Genomic DNA, 26,043 nt, shown 5'->3' on the forward strand with positions numbered 1-26,043 from the left:
GCAAGTGGTGTTACGATCAAGATCAGAGATGGTGATGAGACAGACGACGAAGAAGCCCCGCCATCTGCGAGCACAGAAGAGATCAACGATCTGAAGGAATCTAAGGCAGATGCAGGAGAACAGAAAAATGAGGATGCGCATGGCCAAACTCAACCAAGTGACTCGAAGGCGACTTCAAATGAGGAGGACAATGCAAAACAGCTCTCAGCCTCGTATGAAGCAAAACTCATACCTGAGGAAGGAGACAGGAGTCCAAATACCACAACAAACGCGACAACCCCCTCTTCTGATAGTGATCCAACATCCCCAAACACAAGCGGCACAACTACCATAACGACTGAGCAAAAGAACTAAGCCCAGAGACTAGAGAAACCCACACTAGCGACCTCGGGCGGAGAGAGTTATGTCTAGAAGGGATGACAAAATGAAGGGATGTTAGCGAACATAACATGGACAATGCAACCTGTAAAAATGCAAAGCGTTATACAACCCAGGATGATCTCTAAAGAAAGCTTACGAGGTGGAGAGCTTTCCGTGAATATTACCCTCATTCTTGAGAGTACTGTGCAGTTCAGTGATTCTGTTGTACAAGCATAGATGAAAGGTGATTCAGTACGATCATCGTTATCCGCATTGTTTCCATGATCAGCCAGATGCTCGGATAATTCTTTGAAGCTGAGAAAGACAAAGGATCCATGCCCGTGATGGTTCACAATTCTGTCAGCCGGAATAGGTCCAATTGAACTAGGCGAACAAAGACATTCGCAAGGAATTTGGGCTCCATAAACTGCTCTAGGACTCCCGCAATCGAATCATCACACAACACTCTCACAGACTATCTCGCGCTGCATCAAACCACAGCGATGACTAAATCCAAGTCAACCCTATTTTCGCTCACAAAGAACCCAGTCGGGCCAGATGGCCAGCCTCTGCGACGATCTGAACGTCTCAAGATCACCGAGAGCAAGGACGAGCTCTTCAAAGAGCATCAGAAGGATGAAGGCATCAACTACGAGAGGCGTGTGCTGTATAACCCTGAGAAGAAAAAGTTCTTCAAGCTCTACGCTGTCAGAGCAGTCGACGTCAAGCTTGACAATCTGTGGCCAGGAAGAATTGTCAAAGCAATCGATTGTTATCCTCAGACAGACACGAAAGCAGAACCTTATGATGGAACTATCGGCAAAACTACCATAGCAGGTCCAATCGCCGCCAAGTTCCGCTACATGATTGTCGTGTGGAGAACAGATGCTGGCGTGGCCGCTATCCCACTCTATACCCTGGATGAAGCCAAACTGCGCCAGACCAGGATGGATGAATATGTCAGTGTCTCTACATTACCTCTCTGGCGCGGCAACACCCCCTGGGCCGGAATGCCTATACTTGCAAAGTTCAACAAAGAGTACAACTGTGAACCAAAATGTTACGCTGATCTGTCCCGACCCCACTGGATCAGTCAGTGGGAGACTATTTACGACGATGTTGGCCGCATCGAGGGTGGAGAATACAGCAGACTGATGGATCTTCTCACCATGAAGGAGCGAGAATCCAGAACCGCTGCTTTTGCCAAGTTCGATACGAACGACGGCAACTCTGAGCCATGGTCACCTTGGAGGCCTGATCACGAACACCAGCCAAAACCTGGTGTTAGATTTGCCAATGAAAAGTCGAGAAGGATGAGCAAGAAGAAGTTCCAGCGGGTTTGAGATCTGACCAGTATCTTTATGTGTTTTGGAGTTTTTGTCTATAGATTCGAAGAATTGAGGTTGACCACTTGCATCTTCTCATTTGACTCATTGAGGGGTTTGAACTTGTCGCTTGAGCCACATATTTTTGAGGTAGCTGTTCCCGTTGATCAATAGTCGAAGGGCTCGGACCAAAACAAAGACATCTTTTGGAGGCCGAAAACGGATTGTGTATGACTGAGAATCAGAAGCGTTCCTTCCATCTGATTTCTTTGTTTACTTCGCACATAATGATGAGCCACAGATCATCCCGTCAGATCCGTCCATTTGTCACCATATAATCCAACATGACCAGACCTACACCCATTGACACGCAGTCTTCCAACGCGTTGAAGCGTGTTGGAACCAAGATTGTCCAGTTCCTCTCGCCGAGGAGATCGAGCTTCTCTCCTACAAGTCCGAAGAAGTCTCAGAAACCCTTGCCTCCATTCGAGCCCCAGAAGTTACTGGCTTCGGCGGTTGTACTTCCTGAATCATCTGATCATGGACTGCAGCGAGTCTCCTCGCGAAGATCACTGCATCCATCTGATTCTCGACGGTCTCTTCGTTCAGCTGGGCCTTCCCATGCGCGTACCTGCTCTCGGGACTCTCGACACCATCGAGACAGATCTAGAGACTCTCGGCCCTCTCACGGTCGATCTATGTCGAAAGCATCAATGCGCTCATTCGACTCTAGATTGACGCGTGACGAGCCTTACAGAGACCCAGAAGACCGCAACCTTTATCTGAAGAAAGATATCGGAGTAGACACAGTTGATGGCATCAAACATTTGTGGACAAACCTCTACCACGATGGCAATTATATTGGCCACTTTTACTGCCGTCAAGAACCACGTCTGTATCCCGATTGTTTCTTTCCGGGTATGATAATCTGGGCGACACATAGTGTGTTCCAGAACAATTATAATGCTATACCCGGAGATCCCATGATTGGGATTACCAAGCAGGCACCATTGTATGCAAAGATGCGGCCCATGGTAGTGCTGTATCCTACGAACACCGGCCTTTGCTGCGCACCAATGTTCAGTCTGAATAACAGAAAAGACTGGGGTGGTGAGAAGCAATATGAGTGTATCAGCATTACTGAAGAGGGTGATGACTGGGAAGGTGAAACAACATACTATGGTGTTCTCCAATTTCGACCTCACCCCGGGCGACGAAGGGAGTTAAAACCAAGGACCTTCGTCAGCTTGCACCAAACGATGTATGTCAGTACACGAGAGTACATCGAGACAGATTTGGGATACCTTCCAGGAGATCAGTACAACCGCCTGATGATTGCTCTTGACTTCTATCAGGAGACGCGCAAGCACATTGCCTACAACTACTTCCAGGAACAATACAAGAATCGAGGTATGAAGTTGCTCACTGGTGGTGATGTAGGCAAGCATGAGCAGAAGGAGGTGGATACGCAGAATAGCAGAATGCGCGACTATCAACCCGTGAGAGATGACCACACAATGGTCTGGTCCCTCCTTGGCAAGAAGAAGGAGCTGATGGCCTCCAAGTCAAAAAGTGCAGACTGGGGACGACTGGAGCTAGAGGAGGGGGAGATATTAGAGTAGTGGTAGTCAATGAAAAGACTTTGTATGGTTCGTGTAGATTTTCCCTTCCGGCGGCGATAATCAATCCTACCGCAAAGTTGGCGGACTCTTGTGTTGCGATGCAACTATACCGAATCAGGTACATATGGCACCACGCAGCTCACATCAATGTACGGTAGGCAGTCGAGTTATGTAGTCATCGTATCAATTTTCACTCGGTATCAGACGTAACGGAGCGAAGATCCCTCGCACGCACGATAGGAAGGAAGGAGATGTCGTCGTGAAAGCTCCACCAAAAATGCCGAGTTTCTGCCATGGATTCTGCACCGAGGACAAGTCAATCTCGCGACCATCTTCTCAAATTACAGACATGGGTCGTCTTCTTGAAATAATCAGTAATTGCAAGTCAATTCTGCAATAGCATGAAGACTATCGCATGAATCTGATGTCTAACCTGCACGCCATGCTTGATTGACCAATCGTGCCTTGAGCTGTGGTTTCGATAAACGCCTGCTAAATACACCATCACCAGTCTGGAGGACGTCTCCGGCGTCAAACCAATCGACAAATCGATGGGCGGCTACGATATAGGTCGTCTTGATTTTTTATTAGACTAAGTACCAAGACAAGTGATTGGCACACATGCACGAGGTGCACAGCATGCGGCACGGACTTCTGACAAGGACTTCGGCGCGTAACAAGCAGAAGTTCGAAAGGTATGAATGGTAGGTCGAGACGCGACTTCCTGCTTCGTATCTTGCTATTCAATTTTTAATGTTATCTGTTCCTTCCGCTTTTTGTTGTTTTGCGTATCGCGATTGAACTTTTATTGTTTACACGAGCTGGTTCTCTCGTCTTCAGTGTCTTGCGATTGTCTGCCTTTGACTGTTGTCCTTCGCAACCTCTTTTCAGACCTCCAACCAGAGAGACCATCAAACTTTCTTTCAAGTCAAGCCAACAAACAAAACTAGAATGCGGTTCCCTTCTTTTGCCTTCGCTGCCGTGGCCGGCCTATGGCAGCAGCCACTCGCTCCCGAGGAAGAAACAGTCACAAGCACACGCCACATACATATCACTAAAACTGTCACCAACTCAGCCAGCACTATCTATGCTGTTCGTATGGGCACATCCACCGTATACATGGAGTACTTGCCTGCTACGATGATGGCTCAATCAGTTCCCTGGCAAGCACTACCCACAACACATCTCGAGCTGCGGTCTGAAGCAACCAGTACGATGCACATCGAAGTCACACAAACCGTAGCCCAAGTTCAGGCTACAGTATTTGCAAGCAAAGTTGGGACCTCGATCTCGACCATCACGGATGCTCCTCAATCTCTGATTGATGAGGCTGCAAAGGATGCAGCAGAACTGTCATCCTCGCAATTGGCAGCGGCGATCTCATCCGCTGAAGCTGATGCACTGGCACACTCCACTGTTGCATTCCTGACAGGCACTGATACATCTCTTGTCTCGGCATCTGCTTCATCAACCCAACCCGATTCTGCACTGTACACCAATTCGAGCTCTGCATCGACTTTGGCCCAGCCTTTGGCTGCCAACCCGAGCGCTAACGGTGGTAATGCTGACGCGTTGCCACCGATCGGACTTGAGCTTCGATCTAATGCAGAAACGACTACAACTGTTCAGCAACAAGCAACAACCACAGAGGCGTCAGCTACTGTGGTTGTTGTAATCTATGGCTCTTCAACATCAATCATGACGTCGGTCCCTCCCAGCTTGCTGGCGGGCATTGCCTCCTCGCAAGTATCAGACACATCAGTATCAAGTGTGTCCCAGCAGGCTGAAGGCTCCGCAGAGCTCACACAGCCCACCCAGACTAGCGACGCAGCCGTAGCCATCGACACCAATGCTGCTCAAATCAAGAGCTCTCAAACAGCTCTGATCCAATCTTCTTCCTACAGCGACAAAGCAACTGCTATCAGCTCAGCTGCATCTTCTTCGACGACAACGAATCATTTCAGCACATCGAGCTCACAAATAATGTCAACGAGTTCTGCATCGTCTACCAGTAACAAAGTCTACACTATTCCCGTCACTGTGACCAGTGCAACTTCTACCTCCTCTGTTGATAACACTGTTGTACCGTCGGTGGCAGAGACTTCTGACTCGGGTCCATCGCTCACAGTATACGGAACTCAAAGCAGCAGTTCGTCCTCGGCAGCAGACATTGCCGCGGACAATGCAGCCGGAGCTTCAGGCGGCGACTCTGGTAGTTTCCAACTCAGCAAAGGAGCCTTTGCAGCAATCATCAGCGTCGTCTCTATTGGTGTTGGTCTAGGCAGTAAGTCACCCATACCTCTTCTATCGAACGAAACACCAAACCGAATGCTGACAATGCTCTAGTAATCTTCTTAGTCCTCTTCGTCATTGCCAGACGCCGTCAATGGAAAATCCGTGAATCTATCGTCCGCGCCTCTCGTCGTATTACCGGCCGCTTCTCTTCTCACCCAAACAAGACAACTCTGCGTTCGGAGAAGGAACCGACATTGCCGATCATTGAGCCTCGCCAGCCCATGGGTCCTCGTCCTGCACCGTCTAGCAGACGTGAAGGCTTTGCCAATATTGATGCTACGCTGCACACCAACTACCGAGGTGTGGAGACGGCAGGGAGAAGTGCATCTAGAGGGCCAGAGGCGTGGAGAAAAGCGATGGCACAGGAGAGGTTGCAACCGAGTAAGAGTCAGAGAAAGAAGCCTGAGTTGAGGGTTGATACCGGCGTGGCATACAGGCTGGAAGAAGGAAGAGATGCGCAAGGAGGACAGAAGAAAAGAGGGAACTGGACAGATTTGTTCAGATCCTTGTGAGTGAGAACCAGAGAGACGCTTGATGCAGCCACAGACAAGGAGGTGATAGAATGTTTATATGTGCAGTCTTGCAAGAGCTTAATGGTATCTGAATGTTTTGCTGCTTGCGCCTTTTGCGTAGACCCTGCTTCCTCTAAACGGTTAATTCATTGACTCATTCATCCTCGTCATCATCGTCTATACTCAACACAGCAGCTCTGCCTCTGCGCTGACTCGCAGCCGGCGCAGCAGACGGACCAGGCGTCCTGCCACTCAGCCTCTCTTTTTTCAATCTCTGCACAGGCGTCTGGTCGACATCCATAGCATCATCATCATCGTCACTGGCGATACTATGTGGTCGATTGCCTCCTTCCTCATCACTATCTTCCTCAGCATCCCTCATAGCCTTTTGTAACCTGGCAATCTTGCGTTTGATGACAGGATCGCTGTGTATATCATTCAGCGTCAGCAGTTTCTGACATCCGCCAACTGGACACTGAACAGCAGCAGCACCCTCGGATCGCACATGATTGTTAGGCATCTGGATCATCGAGGTGATGGCTTCGCGCTCAAACGAGTGGGGACATTTGATGCTGGTAACTGGATCGACGAATTCTCGCAGTGTCAAGGGACACCTTGTGCTCACTGTTTCTTTTGCGATTTGCAGATCGTCGTCGCTGTCTTCGGCACCAAGGGCGGTTTGTCCAGCATCGGGCCGGTCTTCCTTGAACCAGAGGTGGGCGGGTGGAAGTGGGTCTTCATTGTTACGAGCATCGTGGGTGATTTGTTTGAAGCCCTTGTAGTGATTGCTTCTGCTGTAGCGATCGGTCAAACTCTGTGCCGTGTAGCGATCTTTGGCACGAGCAACGCGGTCATTGAAGAGTTCGGAGACGGCGAGTGGTCGTTGTGTGGCGTTTGTAGGGTCGGTAGGATCAAAGTCGGAGTATTCTTCTTCGTCATCGCCTCGTTGAGTGCGTTGTGTTCGTTGTGTAGAAGCATTCGAGACGTCTTTGACGAGGTCGGAAAGGGTGTGTTGCATGTCTTCGATGTTGTTGTCGACATCAATCATCTTCCGTACGTCCTTGTCCATCTGAGCAGTCATGCTGTCCACCTTTGCCTGTAGCTCCTCAAATTGAGCCTCCATCTCTTGTACACGCTGCTGGGTTGCGGCGGGGTCGTCATTGTTCCTAGCCTTATTACGAGCACGCTCCAGAGCTTGTTCTTTGTTGGTCAAGGCTTCATTTGTTTCGGCGGCAGCCTCGCCCAGGCATGCGATGACTTCGGCAAGCAGCTGGTGGTTCTGCTGAAACTTGAGAGGTTGTGATAGTTGGCGCAGTTTGTCGCGGCCGGCAGCGCTGAGCGGATGTTGTAGAGGTTGGTAAGGTGGAAGTTCGTTCGTGGAGGCTCGTTGGGTTGAGGCAGCGGTGCTAGCTCGACCTGGAGTACCTCGCGCCGGTGTTGATGCGACCGTAGAATGTCTTGTCCTGAGCGACATATTGATTGTGTTCTTGATTGGGCAGATGCTCGAAGCTCTCGAGAAACTCGTTTGGGGAAGACGCGTTGTGAGGCGCGTTCGCTCGCGCCAAGCCCGATGCGCTCCTTCCCATTTCTCCACTCACAGTGACACAGTCGCTCATACCTTCCTACACACTGGTCGACATTCGGACCCATTCAATTTTGATCAATGCTGTTTGGCATACTGAATCTACTATCTGCTTATGTCCGTCTCTAGGCAACCAGGCCTTGGGTCTTAATCATATCAAAAGTTCTCGTGGGTATTACTGTCTCTCAGGTCTTCTCTTCGTGCTTCATCGTACTTCACTCATTCTTCATCAATCACCGGCCTCACTTACTTGGTGATGAAGCCAAGGTAGTCGGCAACAATCAGTGTCACCATTCTGTCATACATGTCAGCCATTGTCATGGTATGTGGTTTTGTTCAAACTTACGCGTGAGGCGCGATGCGCACATAGTAGGTCGAGAATCCTCTGTAGAATCTCAACGGACCTTCCTCGGCTGCGACCTTCTTGAAGCAGTCAAACATGCCCTTATACTGCACCTCGCCGTTGGGTCCCTTGACCTGCTTCTGCAGTCTGGTCTTGACAAAGTCGAATGGTAGACTGAAGAAGGATGCAAAGAATCCTGCCGCAGCTGATGCCGCCAATGTCTGGGTGCGAGGCGACAGAGAAGTATCCTTGAGTTGGTTCTTGGCCTCTGAGAAGAAGGCAAGTTGTCCGAAATTGAGAGCCATGGCTCGGACTACGGTTGGTCCAGCACCCGACCAGAGAGCAGCAACGCCTTCCTTCTGAGAGATGCGAGTAAGGGCGTCAAAGACTGATTTATAGTTCGCACGCTGGGCGACAGGCTTCAAGCCATCACTCTGCATGCGGATGAGTGCGAGATCTGCAGGATTTCCGACCATGGCTGCCAAACCACCTGCAGAAAGACCAGCTACTGCACGCTCGGCGAAGCCAATCTGTTTGCCCTGGTCCTTTGCTCTCTTGGTCAAGGTACCCATGAATGTGTCGAAGAAGCCGAGACGAGCTGTCGTGTAGACGGCCTGTCTGAGGAGACCTGCGCTGAGTCCGGTGTATAGATCGCGAGCCTTGCCACTAGCGATGATATCGCGAGTCACTGAGAGGGGTGTGGGCTTGGGTCCAGTCTTGACACCTTCGCCAGCAAGCTGAAGGCGCACCTTGATCATGTCAATTGGCTGGATGACGGTGGTAGCAACCATGCCAGCAACTCCACCATTGACGAATGGCAAGGCAGCGCGCACGAATGGTGTGTGCAAAAGGTCCTGAGTAGCCTTTCTAGGGTTCTCGGCTGCTGCCTTCATTGCTTGAGGTGCTTCTTTGGCTGCGCTGCGGGCAGCAGCCGCTGCTTCAGAAATACTCGATGTGGTGCTCATGTTGGGCAGACAAAAATGTTCGATGAAAGATCCTATCTTGCTCGATCGAAGTTATACACTGATAAAGGTTGCTCTGACCTCGGCTATGCGATGATCGAGGCGTGACTCAGGGAGGGTGAGCCGTCTTCGTTCTATGTTGAGTAGCACACAAGATGTCAGCCGATAACCCTAGCCAGAGTATGTGCGAATAGCATGCGTTTGGAGTGCATCAATGTGGTTTCTCGAAACGTCTTCATATCGGGACGGGTGGAGAGAGCTTGCAAGCCAACCGGCATCCATCGCCGCGAGATCTTCCGTCCACACAATCGGCCCCCTTGAGCGTCGTGAAGTCGAAGCCGCGATAGGTTGCATCGCTAGCCGTGGTGGCCATGGCTCATCCCGGCAACCCATAGAGGACATAACGGGACTTTTTGGTGGAGACGAAGTCAACTGCTTACCTTGATATCCACTGTCCAGATACCCGTCCGCTACTGCTCGTTGAGCTGGCGTATTCTGTGATCGGGATGGCTTGTACGGTCGACAACGTCTGAACTATCTTGTTCGCAAGAAAAGAGACAACACAAATCAACAGCGGATGTGGTTGTTGTTGTTGGAGAAGACGATCGAGGTGAAAGCAGATAAAGCTATATATATCGGAATTGCGGATGTCGCTCAAGTCTTGGGAAGAAGGATCTTGTTCGTCCGGAATTCTACGGTTTCGTTCAAGAGACGAACCTTGTGGACAGAAGAGGGAAGACCTGCTTTTGCGCAGGGAAGTCACTCTGTTACTCGCTCCTTCTTACAAGGCTACGAACGAGATGCGGGGTTGATCACAAGTCAATTGTATCAGGCTTCAGCAGTTGGCAGCACCTAACCTTTGCCCCGCGGCCAATGGCAGAGACCGTTGTCTGCCCTCGAACCAATCAGTCGAGCTCCAGGTAAAGCTGGCGTATCGCCATTCGCTCGCCCAAGAGATACACAAGGGTAGCTACGTACGTTGCGCCTGCGAAGGGTTGGCTTGTTTCATGAGCTGCCGTGTCGACAACCTAACCCAGCGACCAGGTCGCTCCGGAAAATCAGGCACGCTTTTCATCAAGGGTCTGTTGTTCCTGGTTCCTATACATTGTCGCTTCTGCCCATCTCACGACACCAACGAGTTCTTGCGTGGAGACGAGGAGTTGATGATGTTGTTGTCTGACCATTCAGGTGGGGAAACAGCGATCCCCGCACTAAGTGTGTGGGGGATCGCTGCCGGAGGCAGGCGTGAGGAGAGCCGCTTCCCGATCTCTCCCGGATCGGGACTGGACGGATGGAACGAGGGAGCTTGCTTGAGCTCCTCCAAAACGCAAGTATCGAGAGCTGCTCTTCCGTTCGCCGCTGCCTTCGAGTCTATGGGCATCAACTCTCCAACACTTTACAGACGCCACCAGGACACTAATTCTGATTGCTGCGTCATGTTCTTTGTTCATGATAGCAAGCCATCTGGACATTGTCTTGACTCTTGACTGCTTGTTCTTAGAAACAACTTGCAATGCCGTGCTATGATTAAATGACAAGTACACACTCTGGATCTCCCTTGTTGTCATCCTATATCCTTCAACCTCTTATACATGTGATATCTATGGAAGCCACAGATACGACGCAGCCAAATGTCCTTCCTCATACCAAAGTATACTTGCCAGTATTGTCGATTATCTTTGGCAACTTCTTACTCATACGAGCTTCTATTTGCTTCCAGTCTTCCGGGGCCTCACCTGACCATAGCATGTCTCCTGACTTCTGCGACTGCCATGCCTCAAAAAGATTCTCAAGTCCATTCCCTTCGCCATACTCAGCAAAAGCACTTTCGAGGAACTTGTGTTGTCTGAACATGAAGGCATTCATCAATCTGCAGTATTGGTCACCAGCCAAGCGACCCATTCTCACATGTAACTCCTCATGAAAAGAGATATGTACTAGGGTTGCAAGGTTGATGAAGCATTTCCCGTGCAGTGGCTGTCCCTTTTCGATTTCGTAAGCCTCGAAGATCAGTGGCTTTCCTGCCCAAGGTGTCTTTCCTGGCCAGGACTCATCACCGACTGTTGTGGCGCTCACAAGCTCGTCCCATCTCTTTGACTCATCGAACATGCCCACGGCGCTGAGTGAATTCATTGGTGCACACACAAGCCCCATTAGAGTCTTCCAGAGTACGACCATAGGTCGTTTCTTGGCGTATATTGGGCCGTCTTTGTGTACCATGACGTCCAGATCCTTGCGTTTTATGTCATCCAGCTCATCAACAGAATCTCTGAAACTGGTTTGATAGTTGGATGCGGTTGCGCGAATGATCATGCCAGGGTAGAAGTGTTCAAGACCTCGATCGGCACGGTAAGCAACCAACTCGTCATCACCCGTTTCCTTTTCTCTTCTGAATCGCTTCTTGATAGGGGCACCTTCGCGCGTTTTATCCTTGGTACCGACCACCAGAACAAAGTTCTCGTTCTCGAACTTGGTTTTGGCAGGAGATGGGCCGATCTCTGGAGGTTTGCCTTCGAGCCTCAAGGAGTGTCTAGTTGCTGATATCAGTCCCGTAGATGCTGATGGCGGTTTTTTGGGGGCCGAGACTGGCTTCTTGGGTGCTGGTGACGACTTCTTGGTGTTGGAATGGGTAGGAGAAGTCTTTGGTTTTGAGACACCTCCACCAACAACGCCTGTTGTTACCACTGGATCTATACCAGCTTTCTTAGCTGCGGATGCATAGGTCATTGGCGCCATCGTTGCAAGAAGGTTGACCAGGATATCTTTCTTTAGCCGAAGATGTGGCATGAACTCATAACTCAACAGGTAGTCGAGGAGCACTCGAGCAGAATACCACAGTTTGAGGTTGATTCTGTGTGTACACAAAGAAACTGTATTGGTCCGAAAGCAGAAAATAACAAAAATCTCGCATTGTTCAAGGTTTGACTTCGTCCGGATGCGGTATTCATGATATGGGATGACTTGATCATTTCTTTGTGTCCAATGAAGAAATGGCACCATTATTGCAAAGGGATTTGGTAGACTTGATGACCTTTGTTTGGGTGAGACAAGGATAAACAACAAGGTTCCTGCCGTGGTCGACAAGAAGGCCATGACCTACAGGCTAGAATGAGGGTAGATGACACAAGGAGGCTCAAAACGTGAGTGCTGATATCAGATTGTGTCTGTCTATCTTCAAGTCCTACTTCAGTAAGATACAAATATTACATTCAAACACGTGATGAACACAACACCATCCGCTCTGAATTGTGTATTCCAAAAAGTGAGCTAGATAGCCCCTGAATCCAATCCAGAAGCCCAAGTGCACCAGATTCTCCGTCACACTGATCAATGGATTGACTATATGTTACCCCTAATCAGGAGCCAAAATGTGCTCAGTGGTGTAGGGGTCTTGCAACATATGCCAAGTTTAAAACCCGAAACACGAGTGCAACGGGAGTAAGTACTCCAGGTCGACCCCCAGGCCGATCCCTGGGGCTTCGGCCAAATCTTTTTGCACTTTTTGCACTCTCCGTTGCAAGTCGCTTTGGTGACGATAGACGCATTGATGGTTCCATGGATGTTGCTTGCCTCTGGCGCTGTCGAGCGTTCGCGGTGTTCCTTGAGTTGATCTCGGACTTGATCTATCCTTACAGTCGATCGCAGCTTCCTTTTTCATTGCACATGAGTCATGCTTGATACTTTGATGATTACAGACCACAGTAGAGCGAGTTGTGTGGGTTAGTACTGCATTCTTATACTTAACTATGAACTGGAGAAATCAAATCGAACAAACATATATCACCCGCCAGTACTGCACGCCGAAGGTATCCTTTGCTATTGGTTCAAAAGCACAATGTTGCTACTCGGTTGCCGTCACTTAGATGCAATCAATGACTCACTACTTTGCTTCCTCCTCTGCCTCCACCTCTGCTATATTTTCCGCCCCGACCACCACCCCGACCATGACCACTACCAGGAGACTTTTTGACTCCAGAGCTTGTACTTCCAGATCCGCTCTTAGACTTGGGTTTGGATTCTTCAAACTTTCTGCTCTTTGCTTGCTTCGACTTGAACTGTCCGGGAAACTCTGTATCCGCCATTTTCTTTTTCCAATCCTCAAAAGCCTCATAGGATTGCCTTGAAGCCGTCGGCATGGCGTTGGGGATCACAAGCATGCCCTCATCGTACTCAGGACTACCCTCAAACATCTTGAAAGACTTGTTGAGCCATCTATCAATTTGGATCTTGAAGAGACTGATTAGTCGAACATATTCGTCTCCGTCGATTGAGCCCGCGTTTTCTTCAAGGTATTCGAAGGAGTTGATGGTCATGGGGCGGCTCAAGTCGACGTAGCAGAGATTTGAGTACTGGGTTTTGAGTTCTGGGTTGACATTCATGATGATGGGATGACCATGCCATGGTGTCAGCTTACCAGATTCGGGAGTTGTGCCTTCAGTGACCATAGCAACATACTCTCGACGGCGTTCATCAGTCAATTCTTTAAGGCCTGTCTTTCCCTTCAGGGTGAACATACTGTAAGCAAAGGATGTTAGCACAACTCTCGACGAATGCAGGCACAGTGCTGTGAGAGCGGTCTCTCCTGACTTACGGTAAAGTGAATATTCCGAAATCAGTAGTCCACAACACGACGGCCCAGCGCATCTTGATAACCACAGGTTCAACATCCGTCATAGCAATCTCCCCGATATTAGGGTTGTACTTCGCATCAAGATTGGTGTGCGGATGACTGTGTAAAATCCTCAAGATCTGGCCAGGATAAAAGTTCGAAGGTTGCCAGTATGCTCTGGTTGCCCAGGTACCAATCTTGACATCGTCTTCTGTTCGCCACACCTCTTGACGATCATAAGCGAAAGACCTGTCCTTGTATCCGAACATTTTGAAAATGAGGGAGCCATCCTCCGGCAGACCTTTCGCAATCCGAGATGCCTTTTCCTTTTCCTCTAATTCAAGTCTTGCCTTCTCTTGTTTGTCTAATTCCTCCTTGGCTTTCTTCTGCAAGTTTTCCTTCTCTTTCTGTGCTGCAATGCGGTCCGAATGTCGTTTGGCTTCCGAACTCGTCATTGTTGCAAATAGGGATTAGTCTTTTTCGAGAGAATGGTGTTGTTCTAGATACCTTGATGATTCTGTGTGTTTGGATAATTTTCGAAAGGGCCGATATGTCGTGTTTTGTGCGTTGCTCTCTCCATGCCTTCCCATTATCCTTGTGTGTCGTGTTCTTTGTCGACATTTTTCCGCTTCCGGACCACTAAGAGCAGATCTATGAAAAAGAGCGAGAGCATCGTCTTTGTTTGTATCTGTGGCTGACTCTAGATTAGCATGATGATCGGAAATACGTCTGTAAACACAGTGCGCGTGGTGCAGGGGGAAAGTATCCAGAAGCGGTATGCAGCAGGACAAAACTGTGCTGAGGCTGGGTCTTTGTTCTGAACACGAGCACCTCATTTGCGGCCAACTCTGGAGGAATGTCACCTCCGAATGACATGTTTGGTGATTTGCAATGGTTGCTGCGATGATTGCATGATGTTGAGATTATAGCTGGTGTCAAAGCAAGCATGAGAAGAGCAGGTGAGTTCAATTGCAGCACCAAACAAAGACGACGGAAGAGGCAGATTCCGGAAGGAGTCGAGTTGTTGTGCACTTGGTGAATCATTCGGCGGTCGTTCCTGCCTGAATTGCATGAAAAAAGAATGCACGGTCAAGAGTGCGTTGAGGTCTCGCCTCAACAGTACTTTTGCAAGCTAACTGAACAAGCATATGCACAACATCCTTCACGTTGACGTGTTCAAGAACCTCAAAAGATGAGAGTCAGCCACTGTACATTTGACTTAGGCAAAAATTTGCATGTAAAGAAAGGAAAGGAAAAATACGAAATACAAGCTTCTTCAGATATTTTGGACCCATCCAAAAACACATCATCTAGATGGTGCACTGTCGCTTTTGTTGCAAATGCCCTGTGACTCCGACGCACCCATGCGAACACAAAACACTAATATCCTAATCATCTACTTTTAACCCTGAATCGCGTTCAGGATCATCTCCTTGGCATTCTCAACACCGTCCTGGGTACCGGTGATTTCGATAGCCTCATCGCCGCTTTGGGCTTTGGGGACCTGAATCTTGGTGCCAGTCTTGGCACGGATGTCGTTGATGGTGCTACCCTGAGGACCGACGACTCTTCTGTAAGAGCTGGGGTCGGGAAGGACAAGGAAACCGGCGTGAGTCAGTTTCTCGGCGTCGGCGAGAGCCTTCTTGACGCGAGCGCTGGCCTTCTCGAGGCTCTCGGGGGAAGATCCTGACAAGGCCCAGGTGATCTCGCCCTCGGGAGCGCTCTCATGCAGGTTGTGCACGATCCACGAGATGTTATCATCAGAAGCACCGCCAGTAGCATCATCAGTGATCAATGGCATACCAGAGCCAGCCTTACGAGTAGAGAGTGCCTCGGGACGCTGAGGAGGACGCTGTCCCTTGTGGTCAACGGAAACCTTCAGGTCGCTACGAAGACGGCGGAAAAATTGGCCGTTATCAGCGATAGCGTGGTGGAACTTGAGAGGGATCTGGATATCGGTGCTCTCAGCATCCTTGGTGAGAGTAGCGATGTGCTCCTTGGCCTTCTCGATGTTCTCGGCACGTCCAATAAGCTTAACCTTCGAGCGGTCGGCACCAGTGACAGACTGTCTGGGGATATCAAGCTGAACACCGAAGTCTGACTCAATCTTCTTTCTGATGTCACCACCACGACCAATCAGCTTGGGGTGCTTCTCGGGAGAGATCTCGATGATCTGTGTTGTTTGGCTCTCAAGCTCGGAAACCTGTGCCTGGATGGCCTCGATGATCTTGTCAGCAATGGCCTGGTTGGCTTCAACACGGATGGTGTTGCCCTCAGCCTCGGCACGAGGGAAGCGCACCATACGGGCAAGCTTCTGTCTGTCATCAGGGCCGCCAGCCTGGATAACGATGTTGCGGATGTTAGCACCGCCACCACCGATGATGTTGCGGTGGTGCTTCTTCTCGACGTCCAGAGTGCGGGTAACGGTTGAGTCGAAGACCTTAGCAGCTTCTTCGATCTGCTTCTTGGCGTCTTCGACAGCCTTCTTGGAGCCCTTGATCTTGATTTCAACACGTCCAGAAGCATCAGCAGCCTCGCGATTGTTGGGAACGTCAACGTGAGCGCCGGTGGCAAGACGGAGAGCATCGAGCTCACGACCGCCAGAACCAATCAAAGATGGCAACTGGCTCTGCTGGACCGAGACAGTAGCAGTGTGAGACGTGTCCATGGTGTATTGCAGAAGGTTGAGAAGTTCTTCTCTGGCTTCATCAGCACCTCTCTTGGGGCCCTTGATGATGACTTCATCAGGAGCCTGGTTTGACTTGCGCGAGGTCTCTCCGTCAGCGGCATCGTCATCCTCGGTGTTGTTTGAGCGAGGGAAGTTGATTCTGACGTTGTATCTGTCCTGAAGACGGTTGACCATGCTGCCCTTAGTGCCGATCAGGTCCTTGTGGTACTGAGGCTTGACCTTGATGACGTGTGTAGCTTCGTCCTCGAGCTTCTTGCCGAGAGCAAGAATGTGGGCCTTGCAAGCATTTGCCTTGGCTTGAGGGCCCTTGAGCTCGACCTTACCATCGTTGACTTGAATATCGACATCGAACTCCTCACGAAGTTTTCTGATGTTCTCGCCCTTCTTTCCGATCAGAATGTTGGCGAACTTCTGGGGGAAGTCGAAAGTGAGAGTGAAGCCACGCTCAAGTTCGTCTTGCTTCTCTTGCTCGATGAAAGCGAGCAGGCTTTCGACAAGAGCATCGGCACGGTCACTGGGACCACGGACGGAGAGGCCTTGAGCAGGTGCTTTACGAGCCTGTCCACCATACAGAACCTGGACAGGAATTTGACCTGAAGGAAGGTTTGACTGCTCACGCTCGACGTGTCTTTTGATTTTGTCGTGGAACTTGGACGGAGCATCAACGTCGCGGGAGACGATTTCTTGCTGTCCACTGAGCAGACCAAGAAGGTGCTGCTGAGCCTCCTTCAAGGCGCGCTCGAAGTCCTGAGCCTCGTTGGCAGCAGGCTGACGTCTTGGCAGCTGGTATTCAGAGGCCGAAGAAGGTCCCTCGTAAACGAGCAGAATCTCATCATCGCTATCCGATTCGTCGGGGACAACCATGTGCACGCCAAACTGGTCGCGGATCTGAGGACCAGCTGATTGGCGCAGGTGCTGGTGGTAGAAGGGGTGAACCTGAACAGGGTTGAGACGGGTAGGAGGGTGACCACTGATAAGGTTCATGATGTCAGAGCGAGCCTTCATGGTGTTCTTACCATCACGGGAGTAGACCTCCCAAGCAGTAGGGCCGTTGCGAGCGGTGCTGGCAACAATGCGAGCATTGTACAAGCGCTCCAAATCCTGGATAGCGCGTCTCTGTTGTAGGTACTTGGTGACGTTGCGAGCGTGGGCCTGAGCACCAAGAGGAGCGTTGGGGAAAGAGCGAGAGATGTCGACACTAGCCATGGCCATGCTGGATGCAAGCTCCATAACCTTGTTCAGACCCTCGTCGAGTCTGTCGGCAGGACCGACGATGGTCAGGTTCTCGTCATCCTCGGCATCGGGAGGCATGATAACAGCGCAGCCAGTCTCGGCAAGGAAATCGTGAAGAGAAGTGCCTCTGTTGCCGACAATGAATTGGTGACGGCCACGCTCGATGGCGACTTGGTCAGAGACAAGCTCGCGTCTGAGCTGCTCAACTTGACGTTCGAGCTGAGCGCGGGCTTCGTTGGCTGCCAAGCGATCGCCAGCAATCTGGATGGGGAGGCTGGCCTGAGGCACGAAAGCAGGAGGTTGGCGGTATGCGGCGGGCTGGGGAGGAGCCTGCTCGACCCAGGTGTGGTAGTGAGGAATTTGGACCTTCAAGTCACGGCCGTTCTCGAGGTCACCAACACGCGAGTTGTGGGCACCTGCAAGGAAGGGGTAGAATTCGGCAGGGATATCCTTCAAACGGAGGTTGATGGATGAAGTGCGCTCGTTGACGATCTTCTCAATCTCCTGACGGGCCATCTCGGCAGCAACAGCATCACCCTCAATAAGGACATCGATGGTGGCAGAGTCGTCATCGTCAAAGGTGTCGTTGTCGTCCTGGCGGGGAACCTGGATTTTGGCACCAGTCTTTTGGCTGAGAGCGGTGATGTTGGCGCCACCACGGCCGATGATGTGAGGACGAACGGAGAGCGGCACGGGAACCTTGACGCTTTGCTGCTTGTTGTTAGCACTGGCAGATGGACGTCGAGGCCTAGCGAAGACTTACTCTGGAGCCGAGCTGACGGGCAACCTCCTTCAGAGTCTCGCGTACATCATTGGGAGTAGAACCGGTGGCTCTGAAAGCGTAGGAGCCCCCAGCACCTTGGCTCATCTCAACCTTGGCCTTTGAGCGCTTGTTGATGTCGCGGAGGATCTCAGAGACAGGCTTCTTGAGGTCCTTTGATTGAGCAAGCTGCGAAGGAGCGAAGGAGATGGCCTCGGTGTGACGACCTGGCAGAGAGACACCACGGAAACCAGCAGTGGATGCGGGGGTAGCAAGGCCCGAGGCAGGGGTGGAGCTGCGCGAGGGAGCGTTGTTGGCGACCTGACCATTGTGAAGACCGTTGGCGTTGGCGACAGCGGCAGGCTTCTTGGACCATGGCGAGGGACCGGCAGAAGAGCGAGGCTTGGAGGCACCGAGCGAGGGGAAGAGCTCCTCGGATTGAGTGTCGAGAACCGAAGACTTCTTGGGGGCAGGAGCGGGAGCGGACCCGGGAGCGGGAGTAGGAGCGGCAGTCGAAGGACCAGCCGACGACGAAGCAGTGACAGAGGCAGAAGGAGGAGGGTGGATAATGTCCTCCTCGTCAACAACCTCCTCAACTGTGGGCTTGTGGTCGTCGTGCTTCTCGGCCAGACGCTGGGCGGGCGTCAGGTTGTCGGCAGAAGAGCCAGAGAGGGTGGGAGCCTCAGAAGCCATGATGATACCAGTTCCGATAAGAAAACCGTCGAAGATGCTGCAAGGTGCGTGTCAGAATGTGGTCTGTTATGAGCGTTGGTGGAGGCACGGGGGATGCACCTACAGCTGAAACCGTTACTGACGAGCGGCTCAACCGAGTGTGAGAGGCAGGATTAGAATCTGTGCTTGTGTTAGGAAACTGCTTGATGAACTGTACAAGAGGACTCACATGAGATTGGACGTCTTGTGGATGACCAGAGGTGACAAAAGCTAAAAGGAGACTCGATCCGAATCGACTCTAGAGTTAGGAGACACTGGAGCTTCCAGCAACTTCCTTCCCCACATTCATGAATGAGCCAAGATTTGGAGGACACCTGGCGGTTGTGCTGCTGCCTGTAAGAGCTTGGGTATTTTCCATCATGCCATCTCAATTGTGCATCTTTGCTCTTGTTTTGTTCCTACTCCTCCAACAAAGCTACCCATAGTGTATGACCAAATGCCTCTACATCCACAAACAAGATGAGCACCTTCACATCTCAGCTCCCCCGCCTGCCCGACATACCACAGCTGGTTGTTTCCGCTTCGACGTCTTGGACTTAAGAACGTGCATTCAAATGTTCTCCCGTAGCTCGACCTCTAAACATATAGCGAGACCCTACAGCATTACCAAGTGCGCCACCGTGTCTTTTCCCCAATCTTTGGCTTCATCTCCTCGTTTATGTAACGAGGACCTTGTTTGTGTTTACTTGCAGTCAGTGATGAGGTCTGTATATGCTTCTTATGCAATTTTCATGCACCCTCCGGTTATTCTTCACCGAAGGCTACTATGGCGTACCTAGTCTCGGGTTCTGGCCGATTTGAGGGCTGGATACGCGCTCTGGAACAGTCAGTCGTAGGTCGCGCTTCTATACAATCTGCCCGACTTACTCTGCCATCGGCAAGGTCTTGGAGTCAGCATAGATCTAAACAATCTGGGAACTAGATGTCAGGATATCCTGTTGCTCTGGACGTGGTGCCGATGTGCTTGTGTCAACATTGGTCCAACCCATCGGCATTCGTGGTGCCGGTTTACCTGTATTGACATTGGTCCAAGGTAATTCCAGATCCAGGTCTCAAAAGATGCCGTCGCTCTGTTGGTGCTGCTGCCGATGTAGTTGAATCAACATCAGTCTAAACAATGTTAGAACTTGGTGTCAGGAAACGCCGTTGCTCAGATGGAATATGGTTAGCATTGTTCATGCTGAAGGTGTTCTTGAGATCGCTGATACGGATGTGCCAGACGAGAGAGAAGAGAGGAAAGATCTCGAATATGGACGACACAAATTTGCCAGACGATGAAGATGGTCCGACAGAACGACAAGACTTTGAACAAGTACCAATGAGTTAGCAATCAATCGAAGCGGGTGGAAGGGAGCGCGAGAAATTTGGCACTAAACATGAAGTGTGGACTCCGCTGTAAACAGGCTTCCAAACGAAAACGATCACTCGCTGCAGTGTCTCTTCCTTGGCTCTGTGTATCGTGTACAGCAAGCGCAAAACATTCTTTTCGTCCCATCAAAGGCTCGAACATGCGACCTTACGACTCTTTTGGTCCCTCATATTTGTTAAAGTTGAATTAGATTCCAACAGAAGCAGCGATGGTCTAGTGGTCAAGACGCTACACAAATATGTCTTGCAAACACAAGCATGATGGTGTGCTATTCTTCTGCACATCCGTGTCGGAGATCATAGTGGCGCACTGGAGTTGTAGAAACGTGGGTTCGAATCTCACTCGCTGCATTTGATAACTTTCTAATTGCAAATGCACTGATCGAATACTTTCCTCGCCCCGATAAATTAGATATTGCTTGACTCGAGGTGGACTACCTGGACGTCTATGTGGGTACGTGCTTCAAGACCACGCAGCAAACCACTAACACAAGCCATGAAGTTTATTAGTCTTCTCTATGTGCGAGACTATTCTCTATGCCGGGACGCAAGGGTCATTGTAAGCTATCGCAACGCACATTTGCGGTTCGAACATGAGTCCGGCCAGTAAAATGGCTTTTAAAGGGCTCACTTCAAAGACCACATTCTTTACAGAAAACTGTGCACTTCTGCAGTTATACTGCGACTATCTTTAGCAGTAGAGAATGCTTAAGTGGTAGAAACAACTCTTATCAATTTTGTCAAGCCGCTCATACTTCGTACATTGATATCAGGATAACGCATGTGGCAGCAGCAACGACTATGAGGCCTTTAAACTGACACATAAGTATGACAATGGAGGCTTCGTTGCTCTAGCGAGTATCTTGAGGTATAGTTTTGATCATGGACAGAATCAATCAAACATGATACACCACGAGACGCAAAAACTGCCTCCCTCGTCTTGGTCAAAATGTTGCTTGAAGACTAAGTCAATGAGAATGGTTATTTGACCTCTGAGATTTATATACGCCAACGACCAGCCTATTCTAAACAAGATCCTGGTGAGATATGCAGTCGAGGCAGTATAGCATCATTATAATCGTACGTAGAATGCTGATATTGTGTGATTGCATTTATCGGTAATGATAAACCTGGTTATGAATGGAGCCACAAGTAAGAGCTAGACAACGTGTTCTACTGTAAGCTATGCATGCTTCTTTGCCCTTTAGTCGGACATCGAGAATTACCAGCAAAGCGGTGTGCTCGGCTAGGACGCATGAACGAGCCGGTCAAAGCCGCTTAAGCAGTTGCTGTATTTCTTTGTTCTTGCTTCAAGGACTTGCTGAAAAATGTCTCGAGCTCGGCAGTCGGCCTGCAGCATTCACCTGTTTGATCTTGACATCTGCCGAACGGACCGAGCTCCAAGCAGTTGGGCGCAGTCTTTAAGATACGAGTACGCATTATTATCTTCGTTCGTCGTAAAAGCGTGCCTGAGTCGGGTTGGCCGGTCATGCTGGTTAGAGTGATGGAAATAACATGGAACTTCACGGCTCCTCTGACGTGGCCTTTCATGCACATCAGGCATGCAGCATGCCAGGAAAGGGAAAAGAACGACATGCCAGAAAAAGGAAAGGAACGGTCGCTTCTTCAAACCCCCTGTGTTTGCTTTGCTCACGACGAGTCGTGCGATGACGATGCTACCCCAGCCACAGATAGCGTCATTCATCTGTTCTTGTGGCTTGGTGGAGTGTGGCTCGTGAGAAGCCTTCGTCTGAGGGGCCAGATGCGCTGCACTGTGGAAGCATGCAGGAACTAGATAAAAACAAGACAAAGGGCGTAGTCGTTCTGGTGAGCTGGCTTGCAGCTCAGTCTAAATTCGAGACGCATCCTAAAATCGTTCGGTCAAAGCGAATGTACTGGAGCACAAGTAGGTCAACTCCGAGATCCGGCTGACAGGGTCGTGTGGCTTCTGCATGCTTCATGCAGGCTACAGCCTTAGCCGTCAAGACCCTGAGACTAACGTTCGATTACCAAGATTTGCTATGGCCTTCTTTACCTATCCATCCGTGCAAGTTGCAAGGGATTTGAACGTGCTACAAGGAACCGAAAGTAGAACATGGTTGGCGAGTACGGGAAACCAAGCGTACGGCTCTAGGCACCAAGAAAGTCGCAAGTGCAGCGGTGACTCTGACAAGTCACGCGGTGTAGTGCGACGAGTCGACCATCGCAGGCAGCCGGAATGAGAGCAATTGCGGCGGAGATCATGAAAGAGGGTTACGAGACAGAACTTACACAGCATAGGTATACCAACCACTAGGACCCGTACGGTAAATGCTCTTCCAGTATAGATCACTGTCGAAGCAGTAGTAGATGTAGATATTTTTGGAGGTGATGAAGTCTAGACCGCGGGAGGTGCGTCTCTCGGGCTCGGCACGCAACTTCTCGTGGCGCAGCACTCATTCGGCCAGGATTACCGATTCGCAAAGAACTGTGAATGGAGACGAAGATTTTTCTATCGAGTATTAAATCCATCGCGTCCCTCTCCGATTCTCAAGGAACCCTAAACAACCCACCTACCACGAGATCCAGCCTTTCAAGAGAAAAAGAGGACAGATTAAGTTACCAATTCAACGGATACATGACCATTCATGACGTCATCTATCGAGCCTATGACGAAGCATGCCATCTCGACAGTTCGATCCCGTTCGACTTCCAACACTAAGAGCTCATCACCGATTCGATCTTCCTTCGACACATCTCTTCCGACCAGAAGATACCCTACATCGATCAACTACCCACACCAATCCACACCGGATCAATCATTCCCCTATTCTTTCGACACGGATTCAATCACATCGACATACGACTGGCATATGTTTCCAGTCCAGAATCACACCACCGGACTGCTGCGAAAAGGTCAAGGCCATCAGAGAAACGACTCTCTAAACTCGACCAGTTCTTCATCGCCATTCATGCAGGGCAGCACATATCCTTATATTGCGAACGCCGACCAGTCTCCTACCACGTCGTATTTCAGCGACAACGATCAGACATTCAACAACGTCGGCTACGCACCATCAAAGCTCTCCCACACGCCTGCGGCTCATCTGGCCATGCAAAATATGGCCATCGACCAGCACAACTCAACTTACAACGAGGACATTCCAGACTTTGCACACTCGTCACGGCATTCAGTGTCAAGCAGGGGTCAGGACTCACCGTCTACTCCTCAGCCGAGGTCGAGTTCTGACCATGACAATGACGAGAGGCCGCCTCTCTTCAAGATGCCAACCAATGGTGAGGATGTACCAGATCTGGAACTGTTTGAGCGATACTTATATATGAGCTCGCAACCAGACTACAAAGCCAATGCCCCTCGCGTCGAGCTCAACCGCACAGAGTCTGCTGCTTTTGCCGATGAGCTCTTCAACCCAAACAACTCTGATTCCCTTCAGCCACCAACGATACACACCAACAACAACAACAAAATGCTCTCGCCACACCGCAACTTGATTGACGAAAGGTTACGCACCGCAAACAGCATCCGCTCTCACTCGCCAGTCGGAGAAATGTCGCGCGAGCGTTCACCTTTCAGACAAAATTCACCCTTTGCAGCCCCAGCTTCCTCGAACTTCAAATCACCTGGGCCATTCTTGGCTACAGCTGCAGATTCAAGGCGCCAGCAGAGGGAAGAGGCCAGTGCTAGAGAATGGATGTCACACCAACCCAAGCTTCGACGGGAGACCACAAAGACCATGTCACCAAAGGATGCCCTCCTCGATTTCAACGACACCGAGGGTGCAGATATGCCTCTGTTCGCTGACACGCTGCCTTCGGGTTACAACTTTACTGCAAGCATGGCAGCTCCTCCAACAAACGTTGCTGGCTTCCGTGCTTCATCCTCAGACCAATCATCCATCGGTTCCACTACATTCAACTTCTTGCCGCCTCAGCAACCAGTAATGCCGAGCAATCCTTATGCTCCTGCGCATTATCGCCCAACTGACTTCAATGCTGAACCCACACCAGACTTCCCTGCTCACCTAGCTACTATGGAGTCATCCATGAGTGAGGGACCTGGCGCTTCTTCTCAAGGTAGCATGACTGCTCCTTCTACTTCGAGGCCCCAGCACACTACTGCTGATACTGGCAGCTACACATGTACTGCTGATGGCTGTTACCAGCGCTTTGACTCAGCTGTTAAGCTGCAGAAGCACAGACGTGATGCACACCCAGCTCGCCAATCTTTGTCATCGACAGGCACTGCCACTTCATCCCCCGAGGAAGACCGTCGCTCGAGTTCACCTGCTGCGGCCAATCTTGGTAGCTCAATGACCGCTGCTGCCCTTGCCGAGCGTAATTCACAGCAAGGCCCTCACAAGTGTACACGTATCAATCCCTCAACTGGCAAGCCCTGCAACAGCATCTTCAGCAGACCATACGATCTCACTCGTCATGAGGATACTATCCACAACCGCCAGAAGCAAAAGGTTCGTTGTCAGTACTGTCGCGAGGAGAAGACCTTCTCTCGTGCAGATGCACTCACGCGTCACATGAGAGTTGTTCACCCCGAGATCGACTTCCACGGTAAGCGTGGACGCAAGGGCGATCATTTCTAAGATGATGATCCCACCTCCTAATGTTTTGTTTCGTTGTTATGATTTCATTTTTGTGTTCATGACTGCGCGGCGTTCTTGCTTTCACTCTTTATTTGTACGATAATGATGACGAAACTGTTTCGGCGTTCTTTCTGTTATGGTGTCGGAAGAGGAGCGACATCTCGTTTAGTCACCCATGTACAATTATGCTATGATATTGCTTGACGAAAAAAGCTATGCTTCTTGCTTGATTCTCCAAGTTGTTCTATTTCGGTGCTTAGATGAAAGTGTGCATGCTTTAACCATACTGCAATTGGCAATGACCTCCACGCATATTCTACCTTCACTTTTCTTGGTATGTTTGTAGATCTACTCCAAAAGATTATGTTTTCGAGTTCCATATGTCAAGGGTTTACTCTTTTGCTCTGGATCCTTTGGTCACTGCACCGTCGTGTTGTAAAAACTAAGCAGAAATGTTGCATTCCGCCATGGGTTTTGGACATCGCGAGTTCCTATCTTGATTTGATCGCTACGAGCCACTGGCAGCCCTTTGGGAACAACCAGAGTCCACAGATTGGATCACAGAGTATCCTGCAAGGCTTCCTCAGTTTACGAGCATCTGGAGGGCCGCTACGCATAGATATCGTCGTCGTCGATTTGTGACAGGGTGATATCCTAGACTACAAGACATGGCCAAAGCGTCAGAGTGGACGATAAATGGCATGGAATAAGTAGAATATTAGAATATTCCACTAATTTTGAGTGGAATATTCCACTACTTTGGCATGGAATAGAATCGTCAATTTAAGTGGAATATTGAAATATTCCACTCCTTAGTAGGAAGGTTGATATTACTACTAGATCATACGGTAATTCCTCTTAGTAAGGAGGTGACCCTGTGAATATGCTTACATAATCGTGCCAAGGCTCATGATTACTAATCACATAACAGGGTGACCCCTAATCTGGACAGGGTGACGATAACAACAACAGCAAGATTGGAATTAGCATGATTCCACTAGAAAATTGGCATAGAATGGAATAATAGCTAGAAGTGGTGGAATGGAATGGCAT

General features: G+C 50.1%; 10 protein-coding genes across 10 annotated transcripts; 5 read left to right on the forward strand and 5 right to left on the reverse strand.

Annotated features, from left to right (window-relative positions):
* Positions 1-863: 863 nt before the first annotated feature.
* Positions 864-1,703, forward strand: M437DRAFT_88223 (uncharacterized protein; the record flags this gene model as incomplete). The annotated part of the gene is made up of 1 exon (XM_041028780.1): positions 864-1,703. One exon carries the CDS (start codon positions 864-866, stop codon positions 1,701-1,703), a length of 840 nt encoding a protein of 279 aa, XP_040875985.1.
* Positions 1,704-2,029: 326 nt separating this feature from the next.
* On the forward strand, positions 2,030-3,307 carry M437DRAFT_69623 (uncharacterized protein; the record flags this gene model as incomplete). Its single annotated transcript, XM_041025313.1, has 1 exon — positions 2,030-3,307. The coding sequence occupies one exon, from the start codon at positions 2,030-2,032 to the stop codon at positions 3,305-3,307; it is 1,278 nt and encodes a 425-aa protein (XP_040875986.1).
* A 951-nt stretch (positions 3,308-4,258) lies between these two features.
* M437DRAFT_78709 (uncharacterized protein) lies at positions 4,259-6,114 on the forward strand (the record flags this gene model as incomplete). The annotated part of the gene is made up of 4 exons (XM_041027036.1): positions 4,259-4,462; positions 4,499-4,517; positions 4,551-5,591; positions 5,654-6,114. 4 exons carry the CDS (start codon positions 4,259-4,261, stop codon positions 6,112-6,114), a joined length of 1,725 nt encoding a protein of 574 aa, XP_040875987.1.
* Positions 6,115-6,463: 349 nt separating this feature from the next.
* M437DRAFT_30567 (uncharacterized protein) lies at positions 6,464-7,492 on the reverse strand (the record flags this gene model as incomplete). Its single annotated transcript, XM_041019183.1, has 1 exon — positions 6,464-7,492. A coding segment is annotated over one exon (1,029 nt), but the record flags the coding sequence as incomplete, so codon positions are not given.
* Positions 7,493-7,942: 450 nt separating this feature from the next.
* M437DRAFT_58245 (mitochondrial carrier) lies at positions 7,943-9,004 on the reverse strand (the record flags this gene model as incomplete). The annotated part of the gene is made up of 2 exons (XM_041023369.1): positions 7,943-7,991; positions 8,043-9,004. 2 exons carry the CDS (start codon positions 9,002-9,004, stop codon positions 7,943-7,945), a joined length of 1,011 nt encoding a protein of 336 aa, XP_040875989.1.
* Positions 9,005-10,642: 1,638 nt separating this feature from the next.
* M437DRAFT_69626 (uncharacterized protein) lies at positions 10,643-11,737 on the reverse strand (the record flags this gene model as incomplete). The annotated part of the gene is made up of 1 exon (XM_041025314.1): positions 10,643-11,737. One exon carries the CDS (start codon positions 11,735-11,737, stop codon positions 10,643-10,645), a length of 1,095 nt encoding a protein of 364 aa, XP_040875990.1.
* Positions 11,738-12,375: 638 nt separating this feature from the next.
* On the reverse strand, positions 12,376-14,065 carry M437DRAFT_69627 (uncharacterized protein; the record flags this gene model as incomplete). The annotated part of the gene is made up of 3 exons (XM_041025315.1): positions 12,376-12,624; positions 12,883-13,516; positions 13,593-14,065. 3 exons carry the CDS (start codon positions 14,063-14,065, stop codon positions 12,376-12,378), a joined length of 1,356 nt encoding a protein of 451 aa, XP_040875991.1.
* Positions 14,066-15,012: 947 nt separating this feature from the next.
* M437DRAFT_58358 (uncharacterized protein) lies at positions 15,013-18,985 on the reverse strand (the record flags this gene model as incomplete). Its single annotated transcript, XM_041023389.1, has 2 exons — positions 15,013-18,243; positions 18,296-18,985. The coding sequence occupies 2 exons, from the start codon at positions 18,983-18,985 to the stop codon at positions 15,013-15,015; spliced, it is 3,921 nt and encodes a 1,306-aa protein (XP_040875992.1).
* A 4,358-nt stretch (positions 18,986-23,343) lies between these two features.
* Positions 23,344-24,465, forward strand: M437DRAFT_58117 (uncharacterized protein; the record flags this gene model as incomplete). The annotated part of the gene is made up of 2 exons (XM_041023343.1): positions 23,344-23,668; positions 23,729-24,465. Coding segments are annotated over 2 exons (1,062 nt in total), but the record flags the coding sequence as incomplete, so codon positions are not given.
* A 237-nt stretch (positions 24,466-24,702) lies between these two features.
* M437DRAFT_58413 (uncharacterized protein) lies at positions 24,703-24,990 on the forward strand (the record flags this gene model as incomplete). The annotated part of the gene is made up of 1 exon (XM_041023397.1): positions 24,703-24,990. One exon carries the CDS (start codon positions 24,703-24,705, stop codon positions 24,988-24,990), a length of 288 nt encoding a protein of 95 aa, XP_040875994.1.
* Positions 24,991-26,043: the final 1,053 nt, after the last annotated feature.

The sequence above is a fragment of the Aureobasidium melanogenum genome, assembly GCF_000721775.1.
Source record: "Aureobasidium melanogenum CBS 110374 unplaced genomic scaffold scaffold_28, whole genome shotgun sequence".
NCBI classification, from domain to species: Eukaryota; Fungi; Ascomycota; class Dothideomycetes; order Dothideales; family Saccotheciaceae; genus Aureobasidium; species Aureobasidium melanogenum.